General features: G+C 40.4%; 1 protein-coding gene across 2 annotated transcripts in view; it reads right to left on the reverse strand.

Moving 5' to 3' along the window:
• Positions 1-18,360, reverse strand: part of LAMA2 (laminin subunit alpha 2) — a 447,101-nt gene that overhangs the window by 14,666 nt on the left and 414,075 nt on the right. For both annotated transcript variants that reach the window (XM_027086788.1, XM_027086780.1), the window contains 5 exons: positions 15,041-15,217; positions 14,634-14,802; positions 5,050-5,162; positions 4,540-4,729; positions 2,447-2,602 (listed from right to left, as the gene is read on the reverse strand). In XM_027086788.1, coding sequence (XP_026942589.1) covers positions 2,447-2,602; positions 4,540-4,729; positions 5,050-5,162; positions 14,634-14,802; positions 15,041-15,217 — 805 coding nt within the window. The remainder of the gene's footprint in view (positions 1-2,446; positions 2,603-4,539; positions 4,730-5,049; positions 5,163-14,633; positions 14,803-15,040; positions 15,218-18,360) is intronic.

Below are 18,360 nucleotides of genomic sequence, written 5' to 3' on the forward strand. Positions count from 1 at the left end.
TCTGCCGATTGTCCTAGGCCATCTCCCAAACTGCCTGGATTGGCACCATCAGCCCAGGCTTCAGAGCACAGGTGCAGAGAATCCGGTGTTGTGCTTCGCAACTGAGACAGCGGTCCCCATCCCCCGGCGGCGGACTGGCCTGTTAGGAACCGGGCCGCACAGCAGGAGGTGAGGGGCGGGCGAACGAGCGAAGCTTCATCTGTATTTACAGCTGTTCCACATCGCTCGCATTACCACCTGAGCTCCATCTCCTGTCAGCATTATGGTGAGTTGTATAATTATTTCATCATATATTACAATGTAATAATAATAGAAATAAAGTGCACGATAAATGTAATGCGCTTGAATCATCCCCAAACCATCTCCCCTGCCCCACGGTCCGTGGAAAAATTGTCTTCCACGAAACTGGTCCCTGGTGCCAAAAAGGTTGGGGACCGCTGAACTAGGATGTATCTAGGCTGGAAATATGATTGTTTTGATATTCTAAATACTGCACACTACGTCTCTAGTGGGACCACTGGTTTGACAGACTCTGGGCCCCTATGGAAATTGTAACTTTTAATTAGTCTCTTATGTTTCTATTTCATGTTTCTAGTAACAGTTTATTAACCTTACTATATATACATTTTTTTCACAATCTATGTTCAAATTCTACTTGAAAAGATAATTAGGTTCGGTTCAGTGCTTCTTCCTTATGAAAATCTAAGGAAAGCAGTGGATACTTTCCTAAGAAAATGCACATACACATGAAACTTGAAAGCTTGCATGACACATTCAAAGTTTAGGGATTTTAGAAATAAATCAATCATACTCTGCTTCATTATATTTCATCTGGGTTAAGGGATGCAAGTTAATCACTCTTGCGACTCTGTTCAGAGGCTCTCACTTTGATTGGCCTCCATAGCACAGCCAATAGCTGTGAAGGGGCAGTAATACTGATCAGCCACAAGAGGAGCCAGATACTGAGAACTGTAACCATCATGGACAATCGTCTTTGATGAAGAACGATGCTGCATCGTCACGTGTTCTGATTTGAGCATAGAAATGAACCACACTCGTGTGTAGTGCGTTTTCTAAAAACACTAATCCCCTGTGCTTCTTAAAAGAGTGCTTTCCAAAGCCAACCAGGACACATGGTCTGACAAAAAATTATTTTGTGAATACTGATTTACAGAATTTGTGAGGACTTTAAATTCTGACTCCAGTATTGGATAACAGTACTCTAGATCAGGGAGCCCCAATCCCCATGGTACTGGTCTGTGGCCTGTTAGGAACTGGGCCACACAGCAGGAGGTGAGGGGTGGGAGAGTGAGTGAAGCTTCGTCTGTATTTACAGCCGCTCCCCATCGCTCGCATTACCGCCTGAGCTCCACCTCCTGTCAGATCAGTGGGGGCGTTAGATTCTCATAGGGGCGCGAACCCTACTGCAAACTGTGCATGCGAGGGATCTAGGTTGCACGCTCCTTAAGAGACTCTAATGCCTGATGATCTGAGGTGGAGCTGAGGCAGTGACGCTAGCACTGGGGAGCAGGTGCAAATACAGGTTATCATTAGCAGAGAGGTTTGACTGCACAGAGACCATAATACATCAGCTGTTCGCAGACTCATATCAAAGCCCTAACAGTGAGTGGCAAGTGACAATGAAGCTGCATCTTACGTAGTAGACTGGACATAAGCAACATGCTTTGGGTGTCACTGTCTCCCATCACCCCCAGATGGGACCATCTAGTTGCAGGAAAACAAGCTCAGGGCTCCCACTGATTCTGCATTATGGTGAGTTGTATAATTATTTCATTATATATTACAAGGTAATAATAATAGAAATAAAGTGCACAATAAATGTAATGTGCTTGAATCATCCCAAAACAACCCTGTGCCACTCCACCTCCACGCCCCGGGTCTGTGGAAAAACTGTCTTCCACAAAACTGGTCCCTGGTGCCAAAAAGGTTGGGGATCACTGCTCTAGATACTGCATCTCTCAATATTTGCTAAATCTCTAGTCCCGAAACAATACCATCAATATCATCATTATCATCTTCCTTGTTGTCTTAGTGCTTTCTGTATACTTGGTATTTTTCCAAACACTTTAAGTATGTTACCTCATTTAATCTTTCCATCAACCTTGCTTGTTTGGTTATTATTATTAAACTATTTTACAAAAGAGGGAACTCTTCAAAGAAAAATTAAGTAAGTTGCTCAGGATCACACAGCTACTTAACAGTTAAGCACATATTCAAACCAAGGGAGTCTGGCTCCAGGGTCCACACTCTGTTTTGTAATATTGCCTCTCATAGTCAGATCTGTCTAGAAAATTTGTCACTTCTCAGAAAAGATGATTTCCTATTCATCTATAATTGGTCATGGGCCAATGTGACCTAATAATTCAAAATACATTCATGACTCAGGCAGCTGTTTAGGCCACAAAGAAACAAATTAGACACTCACTGGACCAATTCTTCGGGTAGTGTAGTTAATGGGTAGCCCGCCAATATACAGCATTCCCACAACATCCAGAATATCAGCTTTCTTGGGACTGATGGTTCTGTTGGAGGCACCGTCTACGTAAATAATTCCTTCTTGCTTAATTCGAATAATCTTAATCTACCAAAAGAAGAGGAGTCATTAACACCAATCATAGATAAATTTCAAATATGCAGAGTATAAAGCATAAGAACTTTTAGGATATTCCTTAGGAAAAAGTGAAACAACTTACTGAGGGCCTAATATGTGCTAAACCCATAATATAGGTGAAATTAAATCTGTTTACAGAATGTCTCAGAGTCTGTCTTTGCCATTAGTACCATCTCCAAAAGAGGACAGAATCTTCCTGGGTGAGTTTTAGATTGAAGACTCTTCTATAGTAGCCAAGGGAGCATCTGTATCAAGAGGTATGCTTGTTGTAAGGAAACTTGCAGATTGAGAGCCCTGTCATGAATTAAGTGGGCTGCAAAATTCATGTCCAAATTCAAAAGTTCATTGGTTTGATTGAGCAAAGCCTGGTCTTCCCAGCACAATTTCAGATATGCTACATCCCTCTGCTTAAGAGGCACTTCTCGTGCAGAACTGCAGGAATGCAGTACATCCGGGCTGCACTGCCATTTCTGCAGCAGCTGATTAGTACAACGTCAGGGAGGAAGATGGAAGGCTGACTGGGCTGAAATGACAGCAGCGGATTGAATTATTTTCTGGGGCAGAGTAAAATAAAAAGTGTGGAGACTAGCTTGCGCATAAAATCCTTGAGTCTGAATTTAGGAAAAGGAGCCTGTAACCCTGTGAAATGCTGGAGTACAATAATGGTTTAAAAACGAATCTACATCAGGATTAGAGTAATTTAAGACCTTATTTTACACTGATCTATTCTGGTTTTGGAAATAACTTTCTAAAAACCTGCAAGGATAAAATCCCTCCTTAATTTGGCTACTTAGCGTAATCCCAGCCTCATTGTAGCCCAACAATATGTCTTTTTCTCAAGTGTCATATTTATTATGCTATTAGCCAGAGATGAGAATAAACCTTAATGAGAGCTCCTGCATAAAGTATTTGCTAGTCATAAGCTCCCTAGAAAATTTCTTATTTCTAGATAACAAGTTAGTTGACTTTGCGTTTATATTGTATTTTTTCGGGTTCCTTGGCTTTCTATATGATACAACAAGTCCAAATATGTTAATATATAAAATCCAATATCTAATAATATCTTACTCTAAAAATTAAACATTTAATTTGTCCACCTAGGGAAGCTTTACTTGATAGGCTACCACAGGTGCAGAGACAAATTCCGAGTTTTTGTTTTAATCAGGCAGTATATTATCTACTTGCAGTCATGCCAAAGAGGACAGTAAGCTGGCAGGTGAGCCTTCTGTGCCCATAATAGTACCAGCTTCTGGGTGTAAGGCCAACATTTAAAAAGTTGTTCCAAATGACTGTTAGTGGAAATGATACCCCAGAGGCCTTTAAACGGGAGGTAGCAGATTCTCAGACTCTTGGTGTGCTCAGACCACTGTGGGGTGGGGGTGGGGGGAAGGCGCAACCATAGGGCCCATTTTAGGTTGCCAGCTTTTAAGCTGGTCAAATATTATTTCATAAAGAGAGGTTATTTTAGCACTTTAAAAATAGGAAAATATAATCTTAGAAGAAATATTATTCCTTTCAATTGAATACATAGAGCTTTATGATTAATGCACTCCATTGTCCCATAATAATAATAATACTTACTTAGAGTACTGGAAATGTCTTCAATTGCCTGGCCCTAGTTTGTGGACAGATGTTTGGGAACCACAGATGTACAGCAATGATGGAATCTTATAGCACCATGATGAGGCATGTAAGTGGTCGACTATAAACCTACCCAGGTTTGATCACGTCTTCCTAGGTTGGGCAGTTGTATATGGCACTTACTGTATTTTTGGCCTCGGCCACGTTCCAGTACCGCCAGAGTCAGTGTCTGCACTGGCAAGATAATACTGGCACCAGGGGAATGCCGATGGCTGCCACCCAGTAACCCCCTCGTAGGGCACTGCCAACATCCTGGGGACTATTACCTTGTGCCAATGGCCATCATTGATTTTGGTGGGGATCATGGTGTTGGTGTCACCACTTCCCAAGTCATAACTGAAGTAGGGCAATCCATTTCTCAGCTGAACTGTAGCAAAATCAGCATGATTGATCCGGGCCATGTAAAAGAGCAAGCCTGATTCAGCTTCGGTTCGCACTTCAAATTCAATGGTGAGACTGTGAAATAAAAGTATGCGAAGTAAAACAGAAGAATAAGAACGTTCTTATTCTAGGATACAGCGGCATCTGATCGTGGTGCTTTTTCGTAAAGGATAGCAAAACCTTTTCCAAGGTGAGGACTATCTAGGTCTGCTGAGTTCCTCAACTGGCTTCTCAGGCTCAGACAAATATTCATATAATTCTATTCTTTACAGTATTCAGTGAACTAAAAAAGCTCACCTCATTTATTAATAAATATAGTTAATTAAACTTGAATAAACAAATACTGAGTACTTCCATTTATCGGTTCTTGTCTAATATCTCAGAATAAATCATACCGGTTTTTAACTTTGGTGTCATCAAATGCAATTGCAATGTGACTGTTTCTCGAAAGCCCAAACTGTTTGCTCCCTATCAGGAGAGCTGGTTCCGATTCTGCAGCACAAGGAGCCTGTAAAATACCAAGGAGAGAAGGAACAGAGATTTTGGACTCCATTCTTTAAAAATGTAATGCTGCTGCCTAATGGTTTCTTATATTTGAGTTTAATGTTCTTACAAAATCTCGTTTAAGTTCCTTAGAAATGAAAGCTGCCTCTTATTCATCGCTGTACTCTACTACATAGCAGGTACTTACTATTTATACTGTACCTTTGCATTGCCAAAGGAATGGTGCTCAAAAATGTTCATTGATTAATGCATGTTTTCATTATCCTTTAAGGAAATCTATTATTTATATTTCTGAGAAAACTGGAATTTCCTTCTCACTTTTACTTCATTTATGAAGAGTTATATCTTTAGAAGATTGAACAGGGAAAATGACAAGCTTGCCACTGGGTTACAAGAGTAGAAAAATGTGTCCTTCTTGTCCTCCCCATTTCTCTCTCCCACTGGCTTACTTTTTCTTGAAAATTATCGGTGCTAGAAGGTTTCCATGAATTTAGACTTTCAAGCTGGTGTATCTGAACTTGCAAGTCAGCCCATTCAGGCTTAGCCCGTTGCTAGGCAACCCAGCACACTTTTTAATGTAACCTGCCATACACCATTTCAACTGCCACTGTTCAAAGATCAACTTCCTAGGGTGCTTACAAGGTAGAGCTCGCTGCAGGGCTAGCTTCAGAGGCAGGCTTCCTGTGTAGTCACTGAGCTTAATGCTCTGCTGTCACCATTTTGAAATTCTTAATAATTTTTGAACAAGGTACCCTGCATTTTCACTTGGCCCTGGGCCCTGCCAATTACATAGCCAGACCTGACTGGGTAGACCTTATCTGGCTACTGTAACCCTCAGCTCAATAGTTAATCAAGGCTCCTCAAATTACCAAAACCACAATTCCTTTCCTTGGTCTCTATTTTCACAGAAATAGCTCCGAGTACAAGCTGCTTAAGAAGTCTTTTACAACGCAAAGTACGTGAGAAAATAAATAACCTGCCTGCTCTCAACAACACATCTGCTTTTAAAGATCTGCACTTAATAGCTGTGGATGGGCCACTGCCCTAGTGCGCGCTGACTCAGCAGAGGTTCCCAAACAGCCCAAGGCAGGCTTTCGATGCAGCATGCTCTCCCCAGGGGGTACCTTGGAGATGACTCCTCAGAGCACAGGAAATTTTTACTTGATGAGGAAAAGCCTTGCCCTCTTTTCTCTGGAGCTTAGTCAAATGGAGCACTCTGCCACAGCAGGTAAAAAGCTTTAAGTGTTTTGAAATGCTGTAAAATTGGGCTTTATGGAGGTATTTCCCTTCTTGCTTCCCAGGAGATGGTCAGTTACAAAGAGCAGACTGTGGCTGAAATTCACACAGATATGCAAAAACCCAGTGGGTAGAACAGGAACATGCTACTTATTCACACAGCTGAATGGGCCTCTCTTGGAATCAACATGTGGCACCTTTCTTATTACCCTGACTGCAAAAAGAGCCCAAATGGAAAGGCCTTGGTAGCTTAATGTCTCAGCCTTCAGTGATGCTATTAATAGAACTGGGAACATTTATCAACCTCTCACAATATTTCCTGTAGAGAGGACCGTCACAACACACGTAAGTAGCCTGCAGAAATCTCGAAGAGAATCCAACCTGCTGGGAGTCCATCAGGGGCAGAATTTAGCTAAAATATCTCTAAACCCTCAGCTCTGAAAAACTGAGGGATTGAAAAGGTCACTGGATGTGGAGGAATTAGGGAACTATAATGCATAGCCTAAAAGGAAACCACCAGCAGGTTATTTCTGTGTTATTGTTAACATTGTCTAGTGGCTACATATATATGTTAATATAAAACAACTTTTCTCATGTAATTTTTTAAATTATTAAAGTGGCTATTGTAAAGAGTAGGTCTTTTATGGGTAGCAGCTATTTGTCGTGGAGACCTTTTGTCTTTACATGTTTGGGGTGTTGTGGCCTGAACACCATGCTAACCTTGCTTGCTGGTAGCCTGGACACGTGATTTCCAACCCTGGTCTTGAGCTGAGCAGCTCTGCTACACGTTATCAGATTTTCTAGATGAAAAAGGCCCTGCTTACATTGTTTTAGAAAAAGCTTTGACTTCCTAAGGGTCCTGTTTAGAAGCGTTACATGCTACATACACCCACTTGAAATTCAGGAAGAGCAGTGTTACCCAGAGAGGCTTCTGCTTCACTTTTACAACAGGTGGATCCTGAGAAGCAGGTGGAAAACAGTGGCTAATAAAACCGTGTTCTCAGATTGGCCAGTTTTATAGAAGAGATGCATCACTCTATTAGGTAAATGCAAAGTAGAAAGCCGTTATGTAAGTTCATTGTTCTTTAAGGACATCCGAGTTGACATTTACTGTCATCAATTTGCAGTGGGATGGATATTATGGAAACAGTTTAAATAAACTGTCTATCACCTTCCTTTATAAAACTGGCAGTTGAAAGAGGGCAGAGAGGTTCCAGTGTAAGAGGATTTTCTGTGTATCTACTTTAGAATTTAAATGGGAAGACAATTCTCCAACAGTCTCTAATCTGGTAATGTTTTTGGTGCAAGCCTAGATGTCTCCTCTCACTTGGTTAAGGGGAGGCGGGATGGATTGTGTCTGCTTTGCATCACTTTCCCTTGGGTGGATCTGAAACAATGCCCGACATTCCCAGCAGGTTTGCCTGTTTGTTGTGCCTCTTCTTCCTTGTCCCTCACATGTTTTTTTTTTTTTTTTTTTTTTTGCGGTACACGGGCCTCTTACTGTTGTGGCCTCTCCCGTGTGGAGCACAGGCTCCGGATGCGCAGGCCCAGCGGCCACAGCTCACAGGCCCAGCCGCTCCACAGCATGTGGGATCTTCCCGGACCGGGGCACGAACCCGTGTCCCCTGCATCGGCAGGCGGACTCTCAACCACTGCGCCACCAGGGAAGTCCCTAATAGCATTTTAAAGAGTGACCATGTGAGATGGAATAGAAGATGCCCCAAGGTTTGCACGAGAATAAAATGATCTTGTCATTAAGGACATTTTCAACCCTGCTTCCCATAGAAATCTAAGCTAAGAGGAAGGATCTTCTAATGAGGTAATTTTAAGGAACCTTTAAAGAATGGCTGTTGAAAGATGAGTCGTCCTTCTCCAAGCCAGTGTGAGCTCGAGGGGAGGCATTGTCTTTATGGATGTGATACATGACCTGTGCTATTTTGGAAACACTTACCTCTGAAATGTGTTAAAACAATAATACAAATAGCAGTGGCTCATCAATCTCAGCATGTTACAATCCTGCCACCTTGTGGGGACTCTTTAAAGTACATATGGGGGAAAATAGAGGGCAGGATGTGCTTGCTCCTTATTTGTCTCTGCTTGGCAGGTGACAAGATGTGGGCAGACAAGACTTGGGTGGGGAGTCTAAATGTGGCCCTGCACCTGTTGCTGAGAACAGGGACACAGCTGGAGAGGATTCTGAAGGAAGCCATGCTGCCCATAGCCATGCTTACGCAAGTGGGTAGAGCCGCAGGTTAGCAATGGAGCTTAACATTTTCACCCTCATATTGTTAATTAATTTCAGATCAGAATAAAGCATGGTCATTTCCAACTGCTGATTGTTGGCTGACATTTGGAAATGAGTTACTGGATTCAGGATGGCATATGATTGGTGGATAAGCATTCCTTGACTCTAGATTGGTGCAGAGTAGAGATTTCAGTTGCATTGATCAAAACTGGCATCTCTGTCCTTGAAAGCACCAAATGATGAATGATATAAAAATTGCGTCATTGGAGTATAATCTGCAAAAATACTGGTTCACTATGCTGTACACCTGAAAATATTGTAACTCAACTATACTTCAATACAAAATTAATTTAAAATAGCATCATTTTCTTCTTTCATGAGTCAAAAATCCTCTAACAAATGTGGGCTAACATGACATCTGCGAAGTTGGGTGCTTCTTTGTGATGCTCTTTCAGCATGAATACTAAGCGGAAGATACTTTTTACGGCACTGACTTTAATATTCTGAAATACAAAATCCCTATTCAAGCTGTTTACTGAGAAACTGAGTTTAACTCCCTGCACATAAGCTTTTTTGCTAAGTAGTGGGCATTTGCGGCACTATTTACACACTAATGCCTGAACAGTAATTCTTTGCAGTATGGAAAATGTATGTTTCCCCTTTAAATACATATCAGTATCCAATTGATTTATCCTTTGGCCGGGACTGTACTTAGCTTTTAAAATCACAGCATTCAATCTGCTGGAGCAAGAGCTTTCTTTTGCTCTATTCTTTCCTTCTCTGCTCCCTTCTTTCCCCCAACTCCCCAAGAGCCCTGAACAGCACAGGGACTCTTCCTGGCTGCTCTTCTTAGTTACTCACGTTTTAAAATTTGAAGTTCAAAGTTCAACTTTCCAATAAACTTCAAGTAAAAAAAACAAAAAACATGCAGCCAGCTTACTGTATACAAATCCACACAGGCCATGCTGGCTGTAAAGACTTCGTATAAACGCCGTATATACCTGCTGAGAACCTGTCACATTTTGACAATCTTCTGTAATACTAGAAGTCCACACTCTTAATCCCTCCCGTCCTCCACGAGAAATAGCCACAAATAAAACATGTAGAAATGTTTTATGCAGCTCTAAATGGGCTGAAGAATAAAAGTATAAAGAGAAGACAGGGTATCACACTATCAAATGAGATAATACGCATAAAATATACTCTCTGATCTATGATGTTCTGGCATGTATTAATAATAGGATTGACATAATCCATTTCACAGGGCAGGGCTTTCTCAAGGTACTCTTAAATTGCTCTGGAGGAGAGTGAATGTCATCCTGTTGCTGTAAGCTGCTGGTGGGGAGGGGTACGATGGCATAAAGAAGAAAACTAAAGGAACTGAGAATAGGAGAGGGTTTCTGTCCACTGTGCTAGAACAAATAAGAAGCATATAGAGAGGTAGTTCCCACGTCTGGAATTAGTGTGTAAGTCTTAATTCTTAAAATTCTGAATTCTGATCTTAAAAAAAGAAAAGAAAATGGTGAGAATTGAAAATGATAGGAGACTTGAGAGATAATAACCATATCGTGTTGGAGTTTGTTTAAAAGGGAATGCTCCCCCTCCTTTTCCTAGCGCTTGATCTCACCCTAACAGTGTGAAAGGTTAAACTAACTAGTTCCCTTAGAAGAAGAATGATGGAGTGTTACTGTGAGCCAGGCATGGTGCTGGGTGCTTTGCACACAGTGTATATAATTTAGTCCATGGTAATCCTCAGGGTAGATATTATCCTCATTTTTCAGTGAGTTTACTTACATTTAGAGAGGACAGTAAGTTATTCAGTGAGCCCCCCTGAGTTCACTGAGTAAAGGTAGGTGGGTTATACCAAGACAGGCAGGCAGACCCGCATCGTGGATAACTTGGATTAAAGAAGACCCAGTTTATTTCCTCAGTGACTCTCAACGCAAAGGAGCTGAGAGGGGATCACGCACCATGTCCCTCTTCCCCAGTGAAGAAATCAGCTATATAACTGGATATTGTGGAGGAGTCAAGGTTGAAAGACCACTGCTTTTGTCTTTTTAAACATTTATGAAAGCAAAAGACATTTAAGAATGTTTTTTGAAATGATGAAAATCATCTCTGGACCATATACCTCTGCTGTTAGCATCTGATGCATTTCTTGGAAAGGCTTTTCTTATGCATTTTTCTAGCTATTGATATAGACATGCTTATGCAGTATACAGAGTTTTATATCCTGTTTTCCCTACTTAACATAATGTCATAAGTATGTCATCCTCATTTTATATTGTTTCAATTGAAAGATTTTAAGTTTAAGAGTATGGTGGCATATTAAAATTTGCATTTTATGGACCTGTTTTCACACTTCTAGGTACCACTACCCATTTTGTTTGGATGGAGTTTAACGGTGTCCCCTGCCATGCTTCTAATTTTCAGTCTTGGAAGCCAGCAGGTTGTGTTTGCAGCCCATATTGGCATTTACCCTGACTGACCTCTACACATATTTGCTTACTGTGGTATTTATGTTAATGTCTACTTTCTCAAATATGTCTCTCAGTTTCTCTTTCTTTCTCTGGTAGGCTCTTAATAAATATTTTTCATAAAATAAATGTCATAAATGTCTTATTCATCTTTGCATTTAGTAGCCTTTTAATAAATATTTGTCATGAAATAAATTGTCAAACCTTTAAGTAGCCTTTAAAAAGCCGACACTTCTCCCCACACACAAAAAAATTAAAGAATGAAGATAAGGGAAAGAAATCAGATTAAAGAGGAGATCTGTATGGTTTCATGATCTGAAACCCTGAAAATACAGTACAGCCCAATAAAGATGTAAAATTCTAAAACATGTAATTTTGACCACATAGTCATACATAATCATAATGTGCAAGATCTGATGTTCTATGAGTCTTTCTGTACCAACGCACGGGACCACTACTCAACCTCTCTCTTGCTTTTGTCTTATCTACTAAGTGGAATGCTCTTTTTTGGAGAAGTTAAAACATGCACTGCTGAGAGAAAATGGAAACTGGAATGAGAACAGAAGGTTATAAGAAAACTTAAATGAGTTAAAATCTCCAGTCCAGATGGGAAAGTACCTTTGTTTTCAGAAAAAGGGAAAAAAAATGTGATCTCTCTCTAGAAACCACAGAAGGATATGCTTGAGACCTCCTATAAAAGAAAGTTTGTGATTTGGAAATATAACTAAGAAAAGAAAGGTGATCACTGAGGACCAGCAGTGTTATTCACCAATAAACCAGACCAATTCAATGTGGACTGGCTGAGGGACCTGATTCAAGAGAAGTTCAAGTGATACAAAGGCCCTCAAGGTTTTGGTTGACCGAATATGGTACCTAATGATGAACTAATGGCATGATCCATCCGTGTACAACATTAAAACATTCCCAGGTATATAGTAGAATAGGGTGACAGACCAGTGAAAGGAGCAACTCTGCTGTTCTCTGAACTGGGCACTCCATCTTGAGTAGTATGGTCTATTCTAGGTGCCATATTTTGAAAGAGATATTTCAAATGTAAGAATATTATCAGTGTGAATATGGGAATTAGAAATTAATTAAGGAGAATGCTTGAGATAATGGAATATTCAGCGTGGGAAAGGAGAACACTTAGCTGTTTTCAAATGCTTGAAGGGGTGTTTGTTAGAGAAGATATAATGTGTTTGGCTACAGAAACACAATCATTACGTAGAGGTTATAGGGATGCAGTTTTACTTCATTATAACCAATGGCTTTCTAACGACTAGAGCCTGCCTCATCATAACACTGGAAAACCCTCGTCAATGGAATGTTCAAGCAAAGGCTGTAAGTCCACATCAAGTATCATATAAAAAGATTCATGTATTAAGATGGAGATTGGACCAGCTGGTCTCTAGGGCTTCTGCTAATTACAATTTATAATTCTAAGTCAGTTGTTCAGAATTTAGGATCCACTTTCCTATAGAATCCAAATGGACATTTGGATCCAAGGTCAAAAACGTTTATTTTAACCATGGTGTTTTTAAATGCTTCAGTTGAAAACACTTTCCTGAGTCCAGGGAACAGACACGAGGGATAACAGTCTAGAGAACAGGACGTGAGGCAGAAGGGAGGGAGGATCATTAGCCTTCCCTTTGCTGGGGGAAATCGAGCATAAGGCCACGTTATGAAAGAGCTAAGGAAACATTCTACAGTCCACGTGGCAGATCTCAGTGAGGTCTTAGGAGAAAATCAACTCCTTGAACTAATCCCCATATGACTGACAGCCTTTCACTTGCTAGCTGTGCTGTGTGATTGTAGGTATTTTCTTCTGTGAACTGGGGCTAATAATACGTCCAATGATATAAATAAACATAAATAAAACAATAGCTTGTGAGAATCAAATGAAATAATGGACATACAGTGCCCGGCAGAATACTGGACACATACTATATAGTTACTTAGTAAATGCAGGGATTCCTCACAGTATCTATGTGTGTGTGCTTCCTTCACTTTTCAAAGAAGTTCCACGTGCATTACCTCATTTGATTCTTACAATAATCCCATCGGCAGGCAAGGTAGGTGTAATACCCACATTTTACAGAGGAAGAAATGATGCTTGGAATAAATGGCCGGTTTTCCTAAAAGATGATTATTTGGCTTCACAAAGTGTTGCAGTGATAAGGAACCAGATTGTATAATCAGACCCACTGGATCAAAATTCCTATCCTGTCACTTACTGGCCGTGTCTGGGTGTATTACTTAGGCTAGCTAATTCTTATTAACTCAACTAAAAATGGGATGATCGTATATAGGTATATATTTTACACAGCTGTTGGGAAAATTACAATAATATTGGATAGAAATTGTTAAAAAGCAGTCATTATGATCATTACTGTATAGTAATTATGCCATTTACTAAATGCTTAGTATATGCTAGGGGTTTAACAAGCACTTTTTAAAATCCTCATAATGACTCTGATATATGTGTTGTTAGTATATTCATTGTACAGATGAGGAAAGTGGGGAATAGATTAGCCAAGTAGCTTTCCCACATTCATACAGATGGTAGGTTAGAGTGCTGGGATTTGAACCCAGGCAGGCTGACTCTGGAACCCACGCTCTAATCAAGGATATACTACCTCCAGTGCTATGAAATATTCTGTGTGTGTCTCTCTGTCACACAAACACATATACGTGTAATCATATTAGATACGCACATTTGCATAATGTTTAGAAACAATTTTAATTATGTATTACTGGTTTTAATAAATAGAATACCAAATTGTATGCATGATATGCGATCTACTATGCAAAATGCAAATAAAAGGGGCTGAAAATCAATATGGTTGCCTCTGTGTGGTGCTATGGTAGGTGGGTTTTATTCTTGATTCTGTAGACATTTCTGTGCTAACTTTTCAACTGAAAACATGTGCCATTTTATAAACAGGAAAATTAAAGGAGAATAGATACATAAAAGAAAGTAATCCAAGGAAGATGTAAGGAGAAAAGGTTTTCATAGACAGGTGACTGTAAGGCCAGCAGGTCCGGGGAAGGGCCCAGGGAGCCAGACGGAACCCCGCCAAAGTGGCTGATGCAACCGACACCTGACATTGCCACACCACTCGGCCCCGGTCTTCCCGCTCCCCGAGGGGCGGAACCAACGGCTCTGAGCCTGATGTAACCGACACCTGACATTGCCACAACACCCGAGAGATTACCAAAAAAGGGCTGCTTCATACAGCAAGCGCCTCCCCTGCGTCCACCCCTATAAATTTTGTTCGCGCCCGCATTCGGGCGCGACTTCTCTGGCCCCTTTCTCTCGGACCAGTGAACCTCGCCCAGGAGCATTCCCAAATAAAGCTTGTTTAAGCTCTCCTCCGTTTCTTGGTGCCGTTCCTTACAGTGACCCTTCCTCTAATTCTAGCAGTAGAGTATACTAGATATCCTGAATAACCTTCATTCTGAAAATGACTAAAAACACAGCGTTAAAATGAGAAAGCAACGGGATATAAACACTTACATATGCCAGAACTGGGGTGGGTGCAGGTACGGCTGGGGTGGGAACTGGCTCTGGCTGGATAACTGTTTCAGCTGGAACTGCTCCATCTTCATCCTCAGGTGGTTTCTGATGGGCACAGCGACCGATGTCTGCATTTTTGAAGGATACAGGCTGTGCAAAGTCCATAGGGCTATGGGAATATAATTAAAATTCAATACTTTCTCCTATTTTTCATTGTCCTGCTTCCTTACCATGACATCAAATTTCCCCTTTCCCATTTTAAAGGTCATCAGTGCAATTAAAAAAAAAAAAATCTAACCTGAAGATCTTCACTGTTTCCTTCCTCCTATGGTTTTAGATAGTGTAGATGCAACAGTGATGCTCATACCAAAAAAAAAAAAAAATTAGTAACAAGGAGATTCACTTACACAGAGTTTATAACGAGGTTCCATATGCAGCCTTCAAAAGGAGGAATATTTCTGAGCGGGGAAGGTTGAAATTCAGGTGGAGCACCCCCGACGAAAAGCTTTTTAACTTCTATCGCCTGTTCTACTGTCAGATTTTGCACATGCCTTCTGTCTTCATCCACTTGAACAGTAAAGATGCTGATAAAACATTGAAAATAAACAAGTATAAAACACACAACGTCCAACACAACCAGAAATCCAACTCTTTCCTGCCACCCCGCACCCCTCCTTCCTGAAGCTTCTAAGACAGCCAAGTTTGACGATTAGGGATTCGACACTAAGCACACAGTACTGTTTCTCAGGATCTCATCCCTCTGCCTCCCTTGTAAACTCTCCTTGAGAGTTTCTGGAAACAAGGCAATGGTGCAGCTGCAACACTAGCCTCTGGTGGTGGTTGACAACAGCGGCCTTACACGTGAGCCTGTGGAGCAGAGGCTTCTGTAAGGGGTAGTAATGTCTAAGCGCAGGAGGTTCAGTCGGTTTAGCACAGCACGGGGTCACGTTTTGTTTCGCTCTTTCTTTCTTGCTTTGTGCTAGCTCTTATCTCCTTGCTAGGGAACAAACTGTACTCCCAGAGCTTAGATTACAGGAATCAACAGCACACACTTACAGGATGTTTTATAAAGAACGTAGCTGCTGGCTTTTGAATAGAAGAGGCAGGCCAGAGTACCATGCTAACTGTTCTCGGCAATGATTTTCCTTAGTGGCTGTTTCATTGATTTCCCTAATTTGCTTATGAGAGAGAACTCACACATTACTAATTGAACACCTCATGCTACTTATTCACTCTGTGGATCCTGGGGCACAGAATCAGGAGACAAAGAATTCTGCTGATGAAAATGACCAAAGGCATTTTCTCTTTTGTTCTAGAAGCAGGTTTTAAACTTTAGTCCCAGTAGTCAGCATGGGGCTCTTAGTCATAAGTGTTAGTCAATGGCCCGAGGATCATGAATGGATTGCTGAAAACTTATTTCACATCTGGGGAGAAAACCCTAAGTACTTAGGTGGAAAACTCAGTTCTAAAATGCCATTTTACTTGATTTTAGAAAGAAGAAAAACCACATGTCAAATTAGAAACAATAAACTAGGGCAAAGGTGCTCTGAAATGGCACTGAACAACTGGCCCACTTTGGGACAGTTCAAATGTAAGAGAATAAGACAAAATAGATATTGTTGTGGCTCAAAATGTCATTATTCAGGAGGTGTAGAGGGAGCAGGTTGGGTTTAGTTTCAAAGGCAAAATAGGGGAAATGATACATTGATGTTTTGCCAGACTCTGGGCCAAGGACCATAGCAATGGTCCTTTCTTCCTGGATCATAGGGTGGAGATGTAGAATGAGCCTGAGCTTTCAGAAGGAAGAGACTGGAAGTAAGCACTAGTATGGAAGCTTACTAGCTGTGTGACCTTGGGCCAGTTACTTAATCTTGCTCAGTCTCATTTCATTCATTTATAAAATGAGGATAAGAACACCTATTTCGAACCATGGAAAGCATTAACTAAGGCATTGCGCTGAGTCTGTATTACTTAATAAGGGCATTGCTAGAAGACTATAGCTGAATCCAGTTTGTATTTTACATCCTAGGAGCATCAAATCTAGGTCATTTATTTAGTTCTTTGTAAATAGGGATATTACCTACATGTCCTCTCTGATTCTGGTGCATTTCCTTTTTAAAAAGTATTTATTCAAAAACTCTTTACTGTGGACCTACTATGTGCAAAAAGCATTATAAGAATCATTACATTACTATTAGTATTGTGATAGGTCAGCTGAATTTCCTTAAAATTTCAATAGTTGATTCTTGAAGTTTTATAATTAAATATTTTATTACTTAAATTCTATTTATTTGTATGGAATATTGATCTAAGATTTTTTCCAAACCACCACCAAATGAACTGCGTACATGGTAAAAGATATTAAGAGAAGTGCCCTGATATTTGCAGTTTACATGAGAAACAAAATCTGAAATTTTTTAAGTTGATGGTAAGAAAGAAATATTTGGGTTGCACTGTCCAAACCATGATCCCTTTCTGGAAACCTCAAGTTACTCCTGAAATACTCGCTACAACTGTGTGGTCTTTAGCCTAATTCTGTACCTGTGTGTAGAATGCTTTCACGTAGGAGAATACCTACTTGCCTAAACGTCTACTCCAGGCTCTTAGGGTTTACTGTTTTCGTCCAGTTAGAACTACTGGCCACTGAGGTGGACTCCAGGTGGAAGATCAGAGGGCCAAGCAGTTATAAAAGGCAGAGGTCACTGGAGGACTAGGAAATTAGATACCAAAGTGAAGGGAGTGGAATTTTTGCAGAGGAAGGGGTAGAAAAGGAGAGAGAATGTGGGAGGACGGGTAAAGAGAGGCAGAGGGAGAGAAAAGGGCAAGAGTAATACTGAAAAGTTTGCCTCTCTATTATGAGGTGGTATTAATGGTATTAAAATTGCCATCTTATCCAGAGTTTTAAGAAAAGAAATAACAGTTGACATTTATGGTCTAAATAGTGTTGGAAGAAAGCAAATATTTCCAAGTTAACAGGAGTATCATAATCAACATGAAGTAATACAAATCTCTGAGGTCACAAAAAGGGTAAGAATAAATAGCGGGTGAGCACAGATGGGGGTGTTAAAGTCAAGTATATCTGGGTTTAAATCCTGCCTCTGTTATTTACTACCTATGTGATATTTGGCAAATTAGTTAATATATCCTCATCTGTGATGATATTAATACAGATCTCACATACATTTAGAATGACTAAAGGACATAATCTTTGTTTAGTATTTGACACACAGCATGCCATAGAATTGATATGAAGCATTAAAATATGTTTCTGGGAGATGTTCTTAGGGTCATTAGTGATCTCTAGTTAATCAGCTAATTGAAGTGCTCGCCTAAAGGATAGGTGATGATTGTTTTTTGACCTCAGAGTGCTGAATGAGACATTATGGTGCAAATGAGTTCTTGCTTTGCCACAGACTGCAGTGACAACCCACTAATATGTCCAATACATTATCCTTTAATTAACAGGGAATAGTAAAACTGTTTGTTTATATGGCCAATTAACTGAATGACCAGTTTTCAGGGGATGCACTATACACTGAGCTTAATCAAATAAAGGTTGGATTGATGGCCAACAGCTGTGAAGCTGGCATAATAAAATACCCTTCTTGAAGAGACACACCTGTTAAAAGGACACCTTAGCATAACATCATAATGCACTTGAGAATGTCAGAATTCTTTCTCTACAAAATAACATATTTGGGTGATTTTTTTTGTCAACTATATTTGT

Source organism: Aethalodelphis obliquidens, unplaced genomic scaffold (genome assembly GCF_003676395.1).
Source record: "Aethalodelphis obliquidens isolate GAN/ISIS:26980383/991018 unplaced genomic scaffold, ASM367639v1 scaffold3, whole genome shotgun sequence".
Lineage (NCBI taxonomy): Eukaryota > Metazoa > Chordata > Mammalia > Artiodactyla > Delphinidae > Aethalodelphis > Aethalodelphis obliquidens.